We start from the raw sequence: 15,973 nt of genomic DNA on the forward strand, positions 1-15,973 counted from the left end.
TGTAGAGGTAATCCAAAGGTATAAAACTCAGTTAAAGGAACTAGATATATATATATGTTGCTGTATTAATAACATAAAACGTACAGCATGGCCAAGGCCATATCGTTTTATTTCAAGATAGCCTACCTACTTATATAGAAACATACAAATGAAGAGAAAAAATAAGAAATTGATAGCAATTATATTGTTACTACCATAGTAACGACTTTTATTGAGGTAATAACACATGCCTGTCACCATTTTAACAGTAACTTTCCAATATAATTCCGACGCGAAATAGGCGTCTTGTTCCGAAAAATGACACATCATTGTGAGGCAAATTTGAAAAGGTTGCACATAACCTAACTGTATTGTCTACATTCAAAACGTATTTTAAAAAGGTCCAAATAATATTGAGGTATTATACATAAATGCGCCTGCCAGGTAAGTGTTGCTTTCCGAGATGGTCTAACATATATTTTTGTTACAGGCTACTAAAGATAAATACATATTATGTAGTGTTTAGGTTTCCTTGAGATCTAAGTACAAGCAGTTTATTGCTAAAATTACTTCGACGAATAACTGGAAGTGACCGGTGGATTGCGCTCAACGTTTCAAAATAAGTTCATTACAAAATCTGATACTTACAAAGATTCAAACGGAAAAGATATAGTTAATAAATCTCCCAGAATATTAGTACCACATCAACTGCAGACAGGTCCACGTTAACGTTATCGTCATAATCACGGCATATTCGATTCAACAATAGATAGGTACTGCAATGAGGTGTGCTTGGACACAGCAGTGGATTGTGGGTCGGGGTTCAAATCCTGGTTGGGTTTTTTCCGGGTTTTCCCTCAATCAATCGAAGCAGAATTGCTCGGTAACTTTCGGCGTTGGACCTCGGACTCATTTCGCCATCATTAATTCAGAAATCATCATCATCCATACCATAGCCTGGGTTCAGTTCACGGTGCGGTGCGCTGTATTTGTACAAGAGCGCGGCCGTTCAGCTACCCAATCTTTCACAGAGTAGAAGTGGTAAGCACAGTAAGCCTCTGGCTGCAGTGCAAGCCTTTGGGCCCGCCTCCATAACCTATAATTCCCAATACTTTTCGATTGAAGCGATATTTTACTACTTAATTAACTTATTATTCCCAGAACATGAATTTTACCAGGAACTGAAAAGTACTGGGAATAAATTTGCATAAGGAACAAGAAAAAAAGTTTCCTTCCCTGGCAGGATTCGAACCATGAAAGTCTTAGTTACCAATCTATCGTGCTCTGGAGTGAACAGGGTTCTGAAATCACCTACAAGGATCGGTCTGGTTTTTTTGCCACTACTGTACATAATATTTTTCAGTATTACAGTATAATTGTACATAACAAGTAGAGAAAAAGACCTTCCATTTCTCTTTAACCAACACGGTAGCCTACTACGGATAGTACAGAGAAGTGTTTCTGAAATTTTTCATGGTGAGACCCGTAAGATGGAGTATAACATTGCTTCTCTAACATGGAGGCTCGATCCTTTTGGGGGCCTAAGAGCAGTTACGGGATGAAATAAGTGCAATTCTTAGTTTTTATTTTCTACAGTTTTCACATTAGAGATCTGCCTTCCAGATCTGGAGGTCCCGGTTTCGATTCCTGGGCTGGTCTCTCGATGAATTTTTCATGAAGAAAAATTGCCTGAGTGTCTGGAAATTTGTATGAATGTGAGTGTGCAGGGTTAATATTAATTAGTCAATCTTAACAAATACAAAATACAATATATCAGGACTGTTGCTGGGCAGTAACCCGAACACAAGTTTCAGCATCACTTTATTGACAAGTAACTCCATCAGTTAGCACAACTATAAAGTACTAATAGGATACTAAAGAGTTAGCAATGAAAAAGAAAGTCTCTATTTTCTTAAAGCTTTGAAAGGAGAAATTGATGTTACTGTATTCTTAACTCCAAGTAATATTCTGTTGCTTTCCTGTCTCATTTTGAATAATGAATTTGACGTTTTGCAGTTGATCAGATGTTAAGTTTCGCCTCTTGACTGATAAATATGTCAAATTTAATATCTGCAATAAGTTCTGTTCTTTTGGATGGAGAAAGGCTTCTAGCCTTCCCTTGCAGAATCTTAATGTTACCGTCTTTATTCTGCTTGAGGCCAGAAGAAACAATACCTTCCTAAAGCTTCGACTGGAAGACTATGTGAAACCATTTAATGTAGGAATCATATTCTTATATCACGACGGTTACACCACCTATACACAGCCCTAAACTGTTTGGAGGACCCACCTACCATAGGTTAGCAGGTCCACGTGACCTAGCCTGGAGGACTGTCAGCTAACTCCACCGACCATATCCCTTCTTCAGCAATAAGGGGACGCTTATGCATGCCATGGCAGTCCAGCTTGCTTCCTGTAGACATGTCTATCTGCGCGTTAGTCACGCGCCTGCAGTTGCTAAGGTTATAACAGTATCCTCGCAACATCAAAGTTGCAAACTCTAAAAAAAAAGAAGACTTAACTCCTAGACTTTAAAGGATGGATCAAAACAGATAGCAATATTTTAAAAGGTCGCATTAAATAACATATTTTAATCCCAAAATGTCCTGCTCCATATTTTACGATTTAGCATTAAGAAATAGTTGAAATTCCGCAAAGTTAGGAAAGTGTGATATGTTAGTGGTAATTCTTTGGGCAACGTAGCATTTTATTTTGTGTATAAAATAAATATCATTTTTGGATAGATGAGTCTTTATTTTTGTCATTTACAGATGTGTGTATGCGGCCGTGGGCGTTCTAAATTTCCCAGAAGTAGAAACATTTCCCGTAAGCACTGCAGTTGCAAGGTGTCTGCGTTTATAAATTTTTACTCATAACTAGAAAGCATTTTCTTCAGACGTGACATTTAAAAGGTTTTCGCATGTATGCAGCATCTGCTGGATTCGCTACCGCATACATCACATTTTAAAGGTTTTTTCCCGGGTATGCGAACGTTCATGCACTTTGAAACTTCCGGAGTGCGAGAAAGATTTGCCACAGAAGGCACATGTGAAAGGTCTTTCGCCCGTGTGCTGGCGCACGTGGAACTGGAGGTGCGCAGAGTCCCTCAGGCCCCGGCCGCACACGCCACACCTGAACGGCTGCTCTCCCGTGTGCTCACGCTGGTGGATTTTCAGGCTCTTCGAATTTGAAAACTGTCCACCACAGTCCAGACATTTGAAAGGTTTCTCGCCTGTATGAAGGCGTGTATGGGCTTTCAGATTGGACCGCGTTGAGAAACTCTTCCCACATACATCACATCCGCAACGCTTTTTGTCGGTGTGGTGACGTAGGTGAATTTTTAAGGTTTGGGACTTTGGGAAACACATTCCACAAACATCGCATTTGTAAGGGTTTTCGCCGGGACGAACGCATTCGTGCGACTTCAGGTATGTAGACTGCGCGAAACATTTTCCACACTCCTCACATTTGAAGGGTTTTTCTCCGGAATGTTGACGCACATGCAAGTTCAGGTTATCCGGACGCCGGAAAGATTTGCCGCATTCTCGGCATTTAAAAGGTTTGTCCTCGCTGTGCAGCGATGCGTGACGTCGCAGATTTGTCGACTGAGTGAAACTTTTCCCGCAAACGTCACACTTGTAAGCTGATGGCGCTGAATGCTGCTGAGCATGGATACTCAGGCTGTCCCTGCGCGGAAAACACTTCCCACATACGTCACATTTGAAAGGCTTCTCGCCAGTGTGTTGATAGGAATGATATTTCAAACTTTCCGATTTTGTGAAACTCTTCCCACAGATATCGCATTGCCAATCACTTTGACGAGAGTGAACGTGCAAGTGCCTCATGAGATTTCTCTTATATCCAAAAGTCTTCCCACAAATATCGCACTTAATTGAATTGTCGTGTACATCAATACGATAGATCTTCCTTTTAAACAATTCTTCACAATTCCGTTCCTCTACAGTTTCTTCACCAGCACTTCCTCCTGATGGAACACGACCAGGGCATTGCTCTGCCGTATCTGCCAGCAACGCGCCTTTGTCATTGCTAGTGCTGGAAAGAATAAGATACGTTTTATGTCTTCAATAAAGTGAAAGCTTCTAGATGAAAGGTCCCCAAAATAAAAACAGAAGTACTGCAGTCCTCATTGTCTGGTGCTGCAACTGGCCGACTTTATATTTGCATCCATCTGCATTCTCCATAACAAACTCTAATTGGCTATCAATAAGAACTAAGCAAACCTCTTCCGATGTTTTGACAATCTTTACTGAGCACAGTCAAGGTTGCCAGTTGGCACAAGAACTTAGGTGGTGCAGCAAAGCATAAGGATGTGCAATAAACACTAGTTTTTGTTTACTTTATTACGCTTTCTATCTCTGCAACCCTTACATCTTATGTTTAAATGAATAATAAGCCCAGAGAAAGAGACTCCTATCACGTAACCCACATAAATGCATCATACTGAAAGATTTTAAATAATGGTTACATATGAAAACTTTGTTGAAGTATTTAACATTTAGCAGAGAAAGTGTAAAATAATTAATAAGCTCGTCAAGATTAATGTTTAGGTGAGGGGTTTGGACTATTTCCATTGCTGGTTGTCACAATCAAAAAATTAAGACACAACGTTTCGAAGGGTGGTTCTCCCTTCGTCTTCAAGTGGAAGGAAGGAGAGAAAGGAAAAAAAAATTACTGTTTGGATCGTTACGTACAGCTATTCTCTATGACTGATCCTGTTCAAAATTAACTTTTTCATTAGGATTTTGTAAAATTGATGATGCTGGCACTCTGTTACGAATGTGCAAAGGAGAAGTTAAGTCCCGGCCAAGATTCAAGATTTCAGTAGGAGGAGCAAAAACCCAGGGAAAGATTTTTAATGCGTTCTTTTATATTTGGACCTGATGATTAGCATCTAACCGATTGAAGTATATCTTTTTTATATTGGATACCTTTCAGAAGTCATCATAACAAATAATGTTAACACTCGAAATCTATCTGGGGTCTTTTCTGAATCTATACTTTTTACATACGCCTGCAAGTTGGCAGAATTGCGTCTATTACACTCTCTAAATTAGTTTGTGTATGTATTTTTTTTTACATATTTATTTGTAATTGATTTTCGAACAATTTGGACTTGGGCTCACAAAAGACCCCAACTAGGTTGTGCGCTACTTCCCATTTTATTTCGTTTTGTTCATCTGAAGTTATTTAATCGACTCTGTACTAGCTCCAGGTGTTGCTGCAATGTACTCATTGCTGCTTCAATAATGTTCTGCACTGGATACAGGTTCAATCATATGGAATTACTGATTGTAGTCAATGAGGAAAACAACACAATGATATAACACATCATATGGCACATACAAAATAATAAGAAAACAAAAATTGAATTAAAAGTTACAAAAATTGTCCGTGGTCAGAAAAGACCCCAGGTAGGTCGTACAGTCTTAGGAAAAAATTTTGCCGCAGTGATACTTTATAAGTCTCAGAAAGAAGGCCGTGCACATGATCAGATATACAACGAAACAAAATAATTTTATTACCTCAACTATTTATTCTCTTGTGAACCCGGTCGCTCCTTCTCTGTTCAGGCACACTGCCTCCTTGCTGGGACTTGTAAAGTATCTAGGATTGTACGTAATTTAGATCTGATACGTTCACACAGAACAGAGCTTACGACAAGTTGGGTGGCTCAGTTGCCTCAAGTATTTCTGCCCACACCAACTAGTAGTCTCTCAGACGAATGTTTTGCAATAACTTAATAGCCATCCGGCAGAAGTTTGAGTGAAGGAACATGACTCATTCTGATAATGTAAAAAGTTTGTGCTATGTTATTTATAAACACTCAGATATCAGACGCCACATTGACATCTTATGAAAAATTCAGTCATTTTCAACAATCATCAGAGCTACATCATTTTCATGTAGACTGATAAAGATACTAAATCTCGCATACATCCTTATATGAGCAATGCTGCCAACCTGAGCGGTCTGCCAGACCTATGATTACAAATGTAAGCTTAGTCAAATCTTCCATCATAATTGTATCTGCATGAACTGCCTCGTTTCAATGTCCCATTATGATTGCATTTGAACACAATGATGTCAGCCAAAATGCCTTCGCGCTGATTCCACATAATTGTGGACATACTTGCATAGGAAATAGTTTCATATTAAAGCAAGAATTGAACGTGTTTTTGAAGGGTATAGATATACGAAATACCGAACATTAAAATGAGGCCAGTCTGAAGACTGTCACGACTACGCATTCAATATGAATAGTTTTCACACACCCAAAATCTTACCTCCCACATTGTGCATGAATTTCAATGACAGCTTACGGGAAACTGTAACGTGGATAGTGACATGAGCATTTATGGTTATGTGATCGCTCAAATCAAGGAGCACGAAAGAACATTTGTACAGACCCAGAATCAAAATTTGGGCCATCTAATTTTCCTAAGTTCCAGATACAACTCATTGCGCATGTGCAGCAAACAAGAACGCCTAAATGTATGCTACTTGTGGACAGTTCTGCGAAGCTTGTTGCCTACATTGAAGAGGAGTGCTACCAAGACTGAGCCCATTCTTTAATTCCGTATCTGTACATTCAAAGTTCTTCCAATGAAATTAATGTACTGGACGAATTCAGAATAAAGATTTTTCCTTATTACAAGAAGTTTGATAAACCATCTATCTAGTTCAGTTTTGTGTCAAATACCTTCATGAACTTCCATTTACGAAGTTTACTATTTAGAGAACAAGCAGAGAGTCTGAAGGCAAGGAATATTGTTGAAATTGTGGGAGGGACATTTAGGCTGAGTAGTTGCTGCACATTCATAAATTAACTTATTCACTTTTAATACAATCCCGAAAAATTTAATTTTCTTTCTTTCTTCACCAAATAAATTTCATTTAATTTTAGGTTTGCTTTTATTCATTAAGGGCTACCTCTCGTTATAACCAGAAATTTCTGGGCACAGGCAACTACCGGAGATGAACAATTTTTCAAAATTGGGCCCGCATAAGCAGCCAAGTGGAAAGCTCTTGATTACAGGCGACTGACAAAAATAAAGACAGATCTATCCAAAAATAATAGTTCTTATGTCTCATCTTCGTGGCTACAATATTTTGTAATATTTAAATTATCACAACTAACAGCGACGGAATGTCAACAATACAACTAGGCAACACTGCCTGACTGGCAGGAAAAGCAGTAAAGTTAATGCTTCCAGTTCATCAATACAATAGGTGATAAAATTGTACACTAGTCTGAACAACCTGTGATATTTCAATCTCTAAAAATAATCTGACATTAAATGAACATTCTTCAATTCTTCACCTCAAGAATATTACAGATTAAAGTTCTTCACTGTCACGTCATTGAATCTTAAGACAGGAAAATTAAGACCTGCACATCACACCCACCTCTTATCAGCGACAGCATCCTCCTCCTGCACGACGTGTCTGTCTTCCTGCAAATAATATTAAACAGGAACATCAACACGACGAATATGTCTACCATTCTCTTGTACAACAAACACAATTCCTTCTACAACACCATGCACAGCATTTTGCACTAATATCTTGCAATATTCCAAATTTCTTGCGCGATAGCAGTGTCTCACTCATTGTTTGAAAGGTACTTCATTATTTTATTTACATATACACACCACATTCACAAAGTCTATGACACGTTACAAACAGAGTGGTGCATGGACAGGCTCTCTACCTTCGGTAGCACAGCTCCATACCGAGGATCTTCTGGCAAGGAGACGAACATGAACTATGAAATTAGAGCCTATAACTAGGGACATGTAAAATTCGCATTTCAGAAATCCGCAATTTTTTTAATTGTGGGGCACAAAGTACTTTTTACTTTTTTTCATCTGTAAGGTGGTTTAGCATGATTTTTTAACAGAATTGAAAGTGCGAAAAAATGCGAATTTCCTATCAAATTGCGAAATCACGAGAAAATGCCATTTCATAGTGATTTATCAGTGAAATGCTATTTTTTAAGTGAAAAGCGCATTACATATACATACAAACATTAAATACTAAAAACCTGTCTCATTACCAATTACTGCCTGCTTGATTCGATAAATGTTATACATATCATAATATCGGTTATCAAGTTCTGTATCGATATGGACCAGCCTCATGGTCTAGTGGTCAGAGCTTCTGGCTATAGTTCATGAGATCCCGGGTTCGATTCCCGGTTAGAGCACAGGAATTTTTTCTTAAAAGGGGATTATTCCTGTGTTCGTCCATGGTCTGGAATTTAGGTTAAGTTTAGATTTAAGACCTCTCCTGGCACTACATTATCATAATCATGCTATCACATCATCGGGGTAATGTAACTTCGCCTTCCAGGCGCCCCAGAAGTGGGTTACAATTAAGCCACGGCCAGGAGAGAAGACCAGCAATGTCGAAAAGACAACCTGGTGGCAATGGATGAAAAAAAAAATATTCGATATGGGCTTGGCAGCGAGTTACTCGGCCATTTCCTTTTGAGATCGGAGCAGAGTTGGACAGTTATTCTAGTTAGGTTGGCAGAGTTGGTGGAATTTGTGAGACACATGCTACTGTAACTGATCATGAGAGAGTACAAAAGATGATGCTAATTTCAGAAAAAATAGATGCGAATTTTGAAAAAAAATAGATGCTACAAATTCAGGTCCCTATCTGTAACCAAGTGCTCCATCATCAGAAAGGCGTTGGATTCTAAATTGAAAACTTTTATCGAATTTAGTAAACACCAAAGAGGCTCCTTAGATCAGTCTTGGATCATCAAATATATTGAAAAAGGACTGTACTGCACTGAGAGTAAAGCATATGACAATATCAGTCATGAACTTTTGAAAAAAAAAAAAAACATCGCAGGCCTCTTCTATTACAACCAAATTATCAAATGCAATACGTCGTACAGTCATTAAGTTCTAATACTGAGCGCATAGTGGCGTTGTGGTGCACTATAGCGCATAGGTGGCGCCATGGTATGATACCTTGTCAGTTAGTCTCTCGACCCAACAAGAGACAGTCGAGTGCATGCACTGTAAGCAGAACTACGGTCTTTGTTGTGACGGTGATTTGAATGCGCGCGTCGGAACTCGAGTATGTTGCAGTTTGAGCAACGGGCAAACGTCACGTTCTGTCAGAAATTAGGCGAAACTGCTATAACCGATCATAACTGGAGACGAAACATGGTGTTTCCTTTACGATCCGCAACTGAAGCGACAATCCGCCACCTGGAAAACGCCATTATTTCCACGACAGAAAAATCCGCAACAAGACAGGTCAAAAGGCAAGGTGATGCTCTAACAGTTTTTTTTATTCAAATGGAATTGTTCACATAGAATTCATCCCACAAGGTGCAACTGTAGACAAGATCCTCTACAAAGAGATTCTTGGCCGTTTAAGCAATTCAATTCGTCGTAAGCGTCCTGAGCTTTGGCATAGGAAGAATTGGCTGTTACTACACGACAACGCCCCTACACATCACTCCATCCTTGTCCAAGAGGAACTTGCAAGGCAACAGGTCGCTGTTTTGCCACACCCTCCGTACTCACCTGATCTCGCACCATGCGATTTTTTTTCTCTTTCCCCTCATGAAATCAATCCTACGAGGGCGTAATTTTTATGCGGCCGAAAAGGTCATGACTGCCACAAGAGAAGCCATATGGCATCTTCCTGCCAACATCTTTCAGCGGTGCTTCAGCAGCTACACCAACGTTGGCAGACGTGCATAGCGGCCAACGGCGACTATATTGAGGGAGGATGTCGATCTGTTTAAGTGTACGCCGTATCACGCGGCATCTTCTGAGACATCCAGATTCTTGTGGGTGCCTACCCTTCAGGCGTCAGTGTCAGAACTTAATGACTGTACCACGTATGTAATCTACAGAAAGATAGATCCGAACTATGACTCTCGTGTGGGGTGCGATGCAGGGCTCGCCAACATTATATAGTCTCTTGTTTAAAGAGCTAAGTGACTCTACCATCTGCAGTCATTATGAATATACCACTTTCGAGCACCTGACACATCTTACAGTCATGGGATTGCAGATGTTACAGAAACTGAATTAACAAAAATGGCGACCCAGAAAGTGATGTTGACCTGAAGACCAAAATGTATTGATGCATTAAATACCTGGCAGTCAATTTCGATAATGACATTGTTTTCGATTCAGTGAAAGTACAAAAGCTTGATATCTTGGCATCTAGCCCATGGTTACAGGCTGATAAAAAAAATTCAATATACATAATACTTCCATCTGTCCTATCTTGATCTTACCCCTTAACGGTACCCTTGGACATGATGCTGATAAAATGATCAAGTGTATTCTAAGAGAGATTCTTTCCCTTCCTACAGATATTCCAGGTGCCATGCTCTATGTAAGGCACTAGAAGCCATCATGCAACTTTGTTGGCATCAACATATTCATGAAGTCGGAAACAGAGCATGTAAACTGCACCAGGAATTTGAAACATGAACTCGAAATATGTTTCCATAATCTAAATATTGATATCTCTGCTGAAACTGTTGGTCGTCTTCAGTATTGAGAAGGATTATTTGACTCAAGAAAGGTACGGAGTACATTAAGAAAAAAAATTGACAATTGGTGTCAATGAAGATAAAAAGGAAAAAGTGTCTGCCTGTATCGAAAATTTACACCAGCTAACACCTGGACAAGATGACACAATGGTTCATCTTCTACCGAGTGGAGAGATGGCCTCAAGATGAGAGCCAATTTGGTACTGGTACGAGCCATCCAGACAATAACCACTGCCACATAGAAACCTTGCCTCATGTCTTGGGTTCCTGTCCATTTGGTGAAATCCTCTGTAACAGCCGCCATCATTCTATTGCCACTGCGTTGCGCGAAAAGGACTATACAGTATTCGAAAAAGTCCAGCAAAGAGAGTACTGGACGCGTACACATGAAACCGCCTGCTAAGAAGGGATATATTTTACTTCCTACAATTAGGTGTGAGAATCATCTCAGACCACAGGAAGTAGACGAAGAGAAAAGGTGAATATATCTCCCTACTATAAAGAACGCTACCAACTTGATGATACAGAAATCAGACGCCTTCTCATTGGAGCTGGAGGCACGATACCAATTCTGACGGCCCAAATTTTAAAAGATTTCGGTCTTGACGATATAAGCTTAAAGGCAATGAAAGATTTTATAGCAATTTTTAGACATCATTTGTATAGCCAGATATGTTTTATTTCAGTGGTTTCAAAATTTTTGTTATAGATTTCAGCTTGATGCTTCATTGTTTTGTAATTGTTAATTTATACTTGCTCACCATTTATGTTTGGTGAAGATAATCATTTTATTAATTTTCTTTTTTCTTTTTTTTTTTTGCATCTTTTGTTCATTATTCTTTGTCTTCATGGCTACTTCTCATTGTATAAAAAGAATTATATAAAAATAAAATTTTTTAAAATAAACTAATCGCTAGTTACAAAACCGTTGTAAAACACACAGTATGTGTTATTTCTGTGCAAAAAGATTTATGTAGCCCAAATTTTCGTATTTTATATCTAATGTTTTTTAGTTAATTTGCTCGTAATCTGTTCTTTCAAAACAAAGATAGTAAACTAAGTTATGGTAAAATAGAAAATAAAATTGTGTATCTAGCGAAATTAATAGAAAGAAATAATACCCATCATAATCACACCCACTCACCTGAGATCCACACATCGCCAAAGGACAAGTAGCTGAAAATGAATTCTGCTCAGATCTGAGGTCACAGCTGGACTTCACACACTCCATCTTTACCTGAAACACATGCGACATTAATCAGTTCTCTTCCTATTAAACATTAATAACTTGTTCTTGTTGGTTATAAAATTATGACAGGCTACAGTGACAATGTTTTATTACACCGCAGGGTTTTCATTTGCCGCGTTGCCCGCGCAGCCAGTATGTTTCCCGCCTGCTTCCACTATCAAATGCCGAGCCATACAGTGACAATTGTCAGTTAGTTTATCATCTGAATTAGTCGTGTCGTGTTGTGTGTGTGTTCGACGTTGCTACAATGCGATTTTCGTTACGTGAACGTGTGTATATGCTTACTACGTACCTAAAATACAGAAAATCTTGTGCGAGAACACGACAGAACATCCTTAACAACCTAACCAAAAAAACTCAAACAGACAGATTCAGTAAATGATCGTAAAATACAGAGGAGGAGACCTGTTCTTAGACGAGACAGGACGGAGGCTGGAGCTCACCTGCAAAAATCTCTTAAGCGTTTCGCGCAGGAAACAGAAGTAAGTTACGAGTCGCTCGTCAAGCAACAAAATTACTTAAATTGAAGCCAAACAGAATTCCGGTATTTCAAAGGTTAAATGAACAAGATCCCAATAAAAGGTTGCATTTTTGTAATTGGATTTTAGAGAAAGTAAATACTGAGGAAATTGATCCGACATTAATTTATTTTTCTGATGAGGCCTATTTTCATTTAAATGGACACATACCCTCACAAAATCATCGGTATGGAGAAATCCAATCATGTACTCGAATCACCTTTGTGCGGTGAAAAAACAGGCGTGTGGTGTGACAATGAACTTTGTATCACTGAGAGCGAGCTGCCTCCAAAACAGAAATCTGTGGGAGGCTTGGTCAAAAGTCGGTGGCCGCATTGAGCTTTCTCTACAGTGTATCCACCCGTAGCCTATGCCTAACACATGATCTCTGTGTGGCAGACAGATTGAATAGCCTGACTTCCCAAATTTAAACCGTAAATGGAAGTATCTCTTACCTTCAAACTGTTTGTTTTTTAACATGACCTAAATAAGCAGCGAAATTTATAATTATATTAATATACTTTACCTCCGACACATGGTTCTTCTCTTGCACATTCATGTCGTGACCTAATTTTAATGCCAACGGGACTTCCTGTGGCATACGCTGATATGTGTCACCAATTGGGTTATCATCTGGTTCTATCTTCATCACGTCCATCACTTAGCAGGGTTGAAAACAGAATAGATATTCCTGTCCAGAATGTGAACAGGTCAGAATTCAAAATTTGAGTTCATACAAAACATTGATATAGTTAGTATTTACATATAAGTATGTACAGAAATGTATCGAAAATAGTTACTATTTATAGCTAATACTTCAAGCATCACTTTGAGGTTCATGTTGGGTTGGACAAGTGTCGTTCTATTGTAGCTTCTATACTGAGATGGAAGATAGAATGGCCTATCACTACTTACCAAGAAAATAACCAACTGCCAAATTTATGATAACTTACAGGCCTGCGTGGTTGAAGGGAACATATATTAATTCACAGGGCTAAGAGGTCAAGTCAATAGAAACAAGTTTTGTCCAATAAGTTTTTAATACGAAATGTAACGTGTTGCAACGCTGCTACGCTCCTTGAGGTCATAGCTCCGCAGTGGGTGTAACTGCAATCATCCACTTAGCAACACTTGCGAGAGGAGAATGTAAACAAAAACGTCTCATCGATCGAATTACTGTACATTCGTAACACTCAACACATTACTTTACATTACTGTAACCTGTAAACTTAATTTCTTCAAAGATAATAACTTGGTGAAACGAGCGTTGAGTGGATTCCGCCGATTTTGGAATAGACACCAACGTACTTGAACTACCAACATAGAAAACAAAAAATCACACTCAATCGCTTTCACCTTCATCTTGACGGAATACTAAAACCCTAAACTAGCTTAACCTAAGTGCGTCGGTGTCTATTCCAAAATCGGCGGAATCCGCTCTAATGGAAATAGTTTGTTTTACAAGACTATGCATTCTTTAGCCTACTATTTTGTAATTACATAAAAGCAAAGAAATCAACAGATACTGCCTATGTTAAATAAGTTTCTTGGTGTTAAATATAAAGTTAAAGTGGTTATAGCGTAATAAAGAATATCAAAAACCAAATAATTCGGGTAAGCTTAATTAATTCATTAAATACTTTACGTTTAGATGAACTTGTAAGCAACTGCATTGTTGTTACCTCGACGTACATAACCCCTACATACTGGTACCTATAGATAATGTGAACGAAGGAGCGATATAGCATAGAAATCTGGTCGTTTTCAACAAATATATAGGGAGTAATTTGTATCGTATGTGATAACAGTCTGTCACATCAATATTTCGCAAATTACTGGATATTATATATAACAAACTCTTCCGTGCCGTTCTTAAAAAGATAATCAAATCTGTAATATTTACAGCAGAGCCACCTTGATGATACTTATTATTTGAAGCCTCGGTCTCGGTCATCGTCACGTCAGCCATCTTAACGACAATTGCTAGCTTCCATCAGCTGGCAGCATGGTAGTCCATATTGGCAACATAGCACTGTAGTTCCAAGCTTGGCCGCTTAACTGTCATGTCCCATCTTTCAAAAAACCAAGTATATCTATATTCCATACCTACCCAGGTTCATTCTTATAGCTTATCCCGTGATTCTCAATGGAGGGCGGCAAAATTGTTTAATAATTTATATGTTTAACTAATTTAAAGACAACAGAACTTACTCCAAACCTACTTTCATTAGCAATATCCTATACTTGAACCTTTTAGATGGTTGGAATGTTTTTTAAAGTAAACCGTATTTCTCATTACCAGTACCAGTCTACACCAGCGTTTTTCAACCCTTTTCAACATGTGGCACACGAAAGTTGTAATTGAAAATTTCGCAGCACATTAATATATTTTAAACTAGTGGTTTCTAACTATAGGAGATATTTTAAAAATGAAATATGTAAAACATATTTGTTTTTATGTTGGTCCATAGTGACACTTGTAACGGATTTTTCTCCAGGTTCTCCCATGTCCCTATATTAGACATCTACGTCATACTGCCAACAATTCTGACGACACATTGAGGGGACTAGCCTGCAGCGAACCTTAGGACTGTGCATAGCTTGAGATTCAGCGCAATAGATTAATAACGACTCTTAGTGCTGGTGTGATATTGTAACTTACAACCTGGGTGCGTGTACTTGTGTTCTCACTTTTTTTTTGCTCCTCTTTTCAGTTTTATTTTCTCTATTTTTGCTATTAAAACTTTCACTATTTTCATTTTCTTGCGGCACACCAATGGATCATTCACGGCACAGGGCTGAGCTAATGAAATGCCAGGAAAGGGGGGTCTCATCACCACACATTGGTCTGTGCACTGAAGTAACATTCAGCCTGCCTACAAAAGATTTAAAACTGCAAACCCTCATTTATACATAGTACATTCTTCAAATTGTCGAACAATATCCTACATCCGGTAGGGCTACTTTTATTTTAAATAAACAAAATGATTATGATTTCGATTAAAACCCCCCACATCACTTTATATTGCTGCTAATACTGTGCAGTTGTCAATGAGATATGCAGGTGCACATGTTCCAGGAAACCATTCAAAAATGGTTGTGCAGTCCTTCATTCAGGTGCAATAGAATAAAATTATTGTCCGGCAAATATGCAAATCAAAGGAGAACTATACTGGCTTTGATCCAAGTGTCTGGGCATTAAAAAGATGATGATGATAGTTGCCAGAATAGAATCTACACTGGTGAAACTGTCAACAGGAACCCAAATGTACTTCTACCCAACTACAGTTGCTATTAATACAGCAATGAGAACAAGATGCATACGTTCCCACTCTTTCAATCCCAACTCAACTGCGATTTGAGTTCACCAACTGAGTTGATGGCAGCTCGGTGTTTTCTGTATTTTGGTGACTGCGGGTGACAGTTGCTATTTATATGTACAAAATGGCAGGCTCATTTCCAGTGGGAAAGCTCATTTTGCGATAATTGCATTAAAGAACAGATGACATGTTATTTAGGCAAGAAAACTCTTTCAATATGCACAACATGTATTTCATTCGTAAATAATTTATAACAGTTCACATGGAGGGTCCGTGAATAGAATATTAATTATAACAACAATTTCTCGGACATTAACATTTGCGTATATACAATATACATATTCAGTTACAC

At 38.6% G+C, this 15,973-nt stretch overlaps 1 protein-coding gene across 3 annotated transcripts; it reads right to left on the bottom strand.

Moving 5' to 3' along the window:
* Nucleotides 1–1,761: 1,761 nt before the first annotated feature.
* Nucleotides 1,762–14,625, bottom strand: LOC138695739 (zinc finger protein 227-like). Of its 3 annotated transcripts, none has more exons than XM_069819888.1 (5): nt 14,015–14,625; nt 12,828–12,992; nt 11,679–11,771; nt 7,408–7,454; nt 1,762–4,032 (listed from the first exon to the last, which is right to left on the bottom strand). In XM_069819888.1, exons 2-5 carry the CDS (start codon nt 12,957–12,959, stop codon nt 2,937–2,939), a joined length of 1,368 nt encoding a protein of 455 aa, XP_069675989.1. In that variant the 5' UTR covers nt 12,960–12,992; nt 14,015–14,625; the 3' UTR covers nt 1,762–2,936. The 3 variants fall into 3 exon arrangements, with proteins under 3 accessions (XP_069675989.1, XP_069675988.1, XP_069675987.1); XM_069819887.1 differs by having other exon boundaries at nt 13,984–14,625; XM_069819886.1 differs by having other exon boundaries at nt 13,947–14,625.
* Between the last annotated feature and the right edge of the window lie 1,348 nt (nt 14,626–15,973).

Source organism: Periplaneta americana, chromosome 3 (genome assembly GCF_040183065.1).
Source record: "Periplaneta americana isolate PAMFEO1 chromosome 3, P.americana_PAMFEO1_priV1, whole genome shotgun sequence".
Classification (NCBI taxonomy): domain Eukaryota; kingdom Metazoa; phylum Arthropoda; class Insecta; order Blattodea; family Blattidae; genus Periplaneta; species Periplaneta americana.

Excerpts from the sequence above, each read along its gene's own strand:
- LOC138695739 (XM_069819888.1), bottom strand. The coding sequence starts at position 12,959 with ATGGACGTGATGAAGATAGAACCAGATGATAACCCAATTGGTGACACA. Across the intron at positions 7,455-11,678 it reads TGGCGATGTGTGGATCTCAG|GAAGACAGACACGTCGTGCA; the intron begins GTGAGTGGGTGT and ends TATTATTTGCAG. Across the intron at positions 4,033-7,407 it reads GATGCTGTCGCTGATAAGAG|CACTAGCAATGACAAAGGCG; the intron begins GTGGGTGTGATG and ends TATTCTTTCCAG.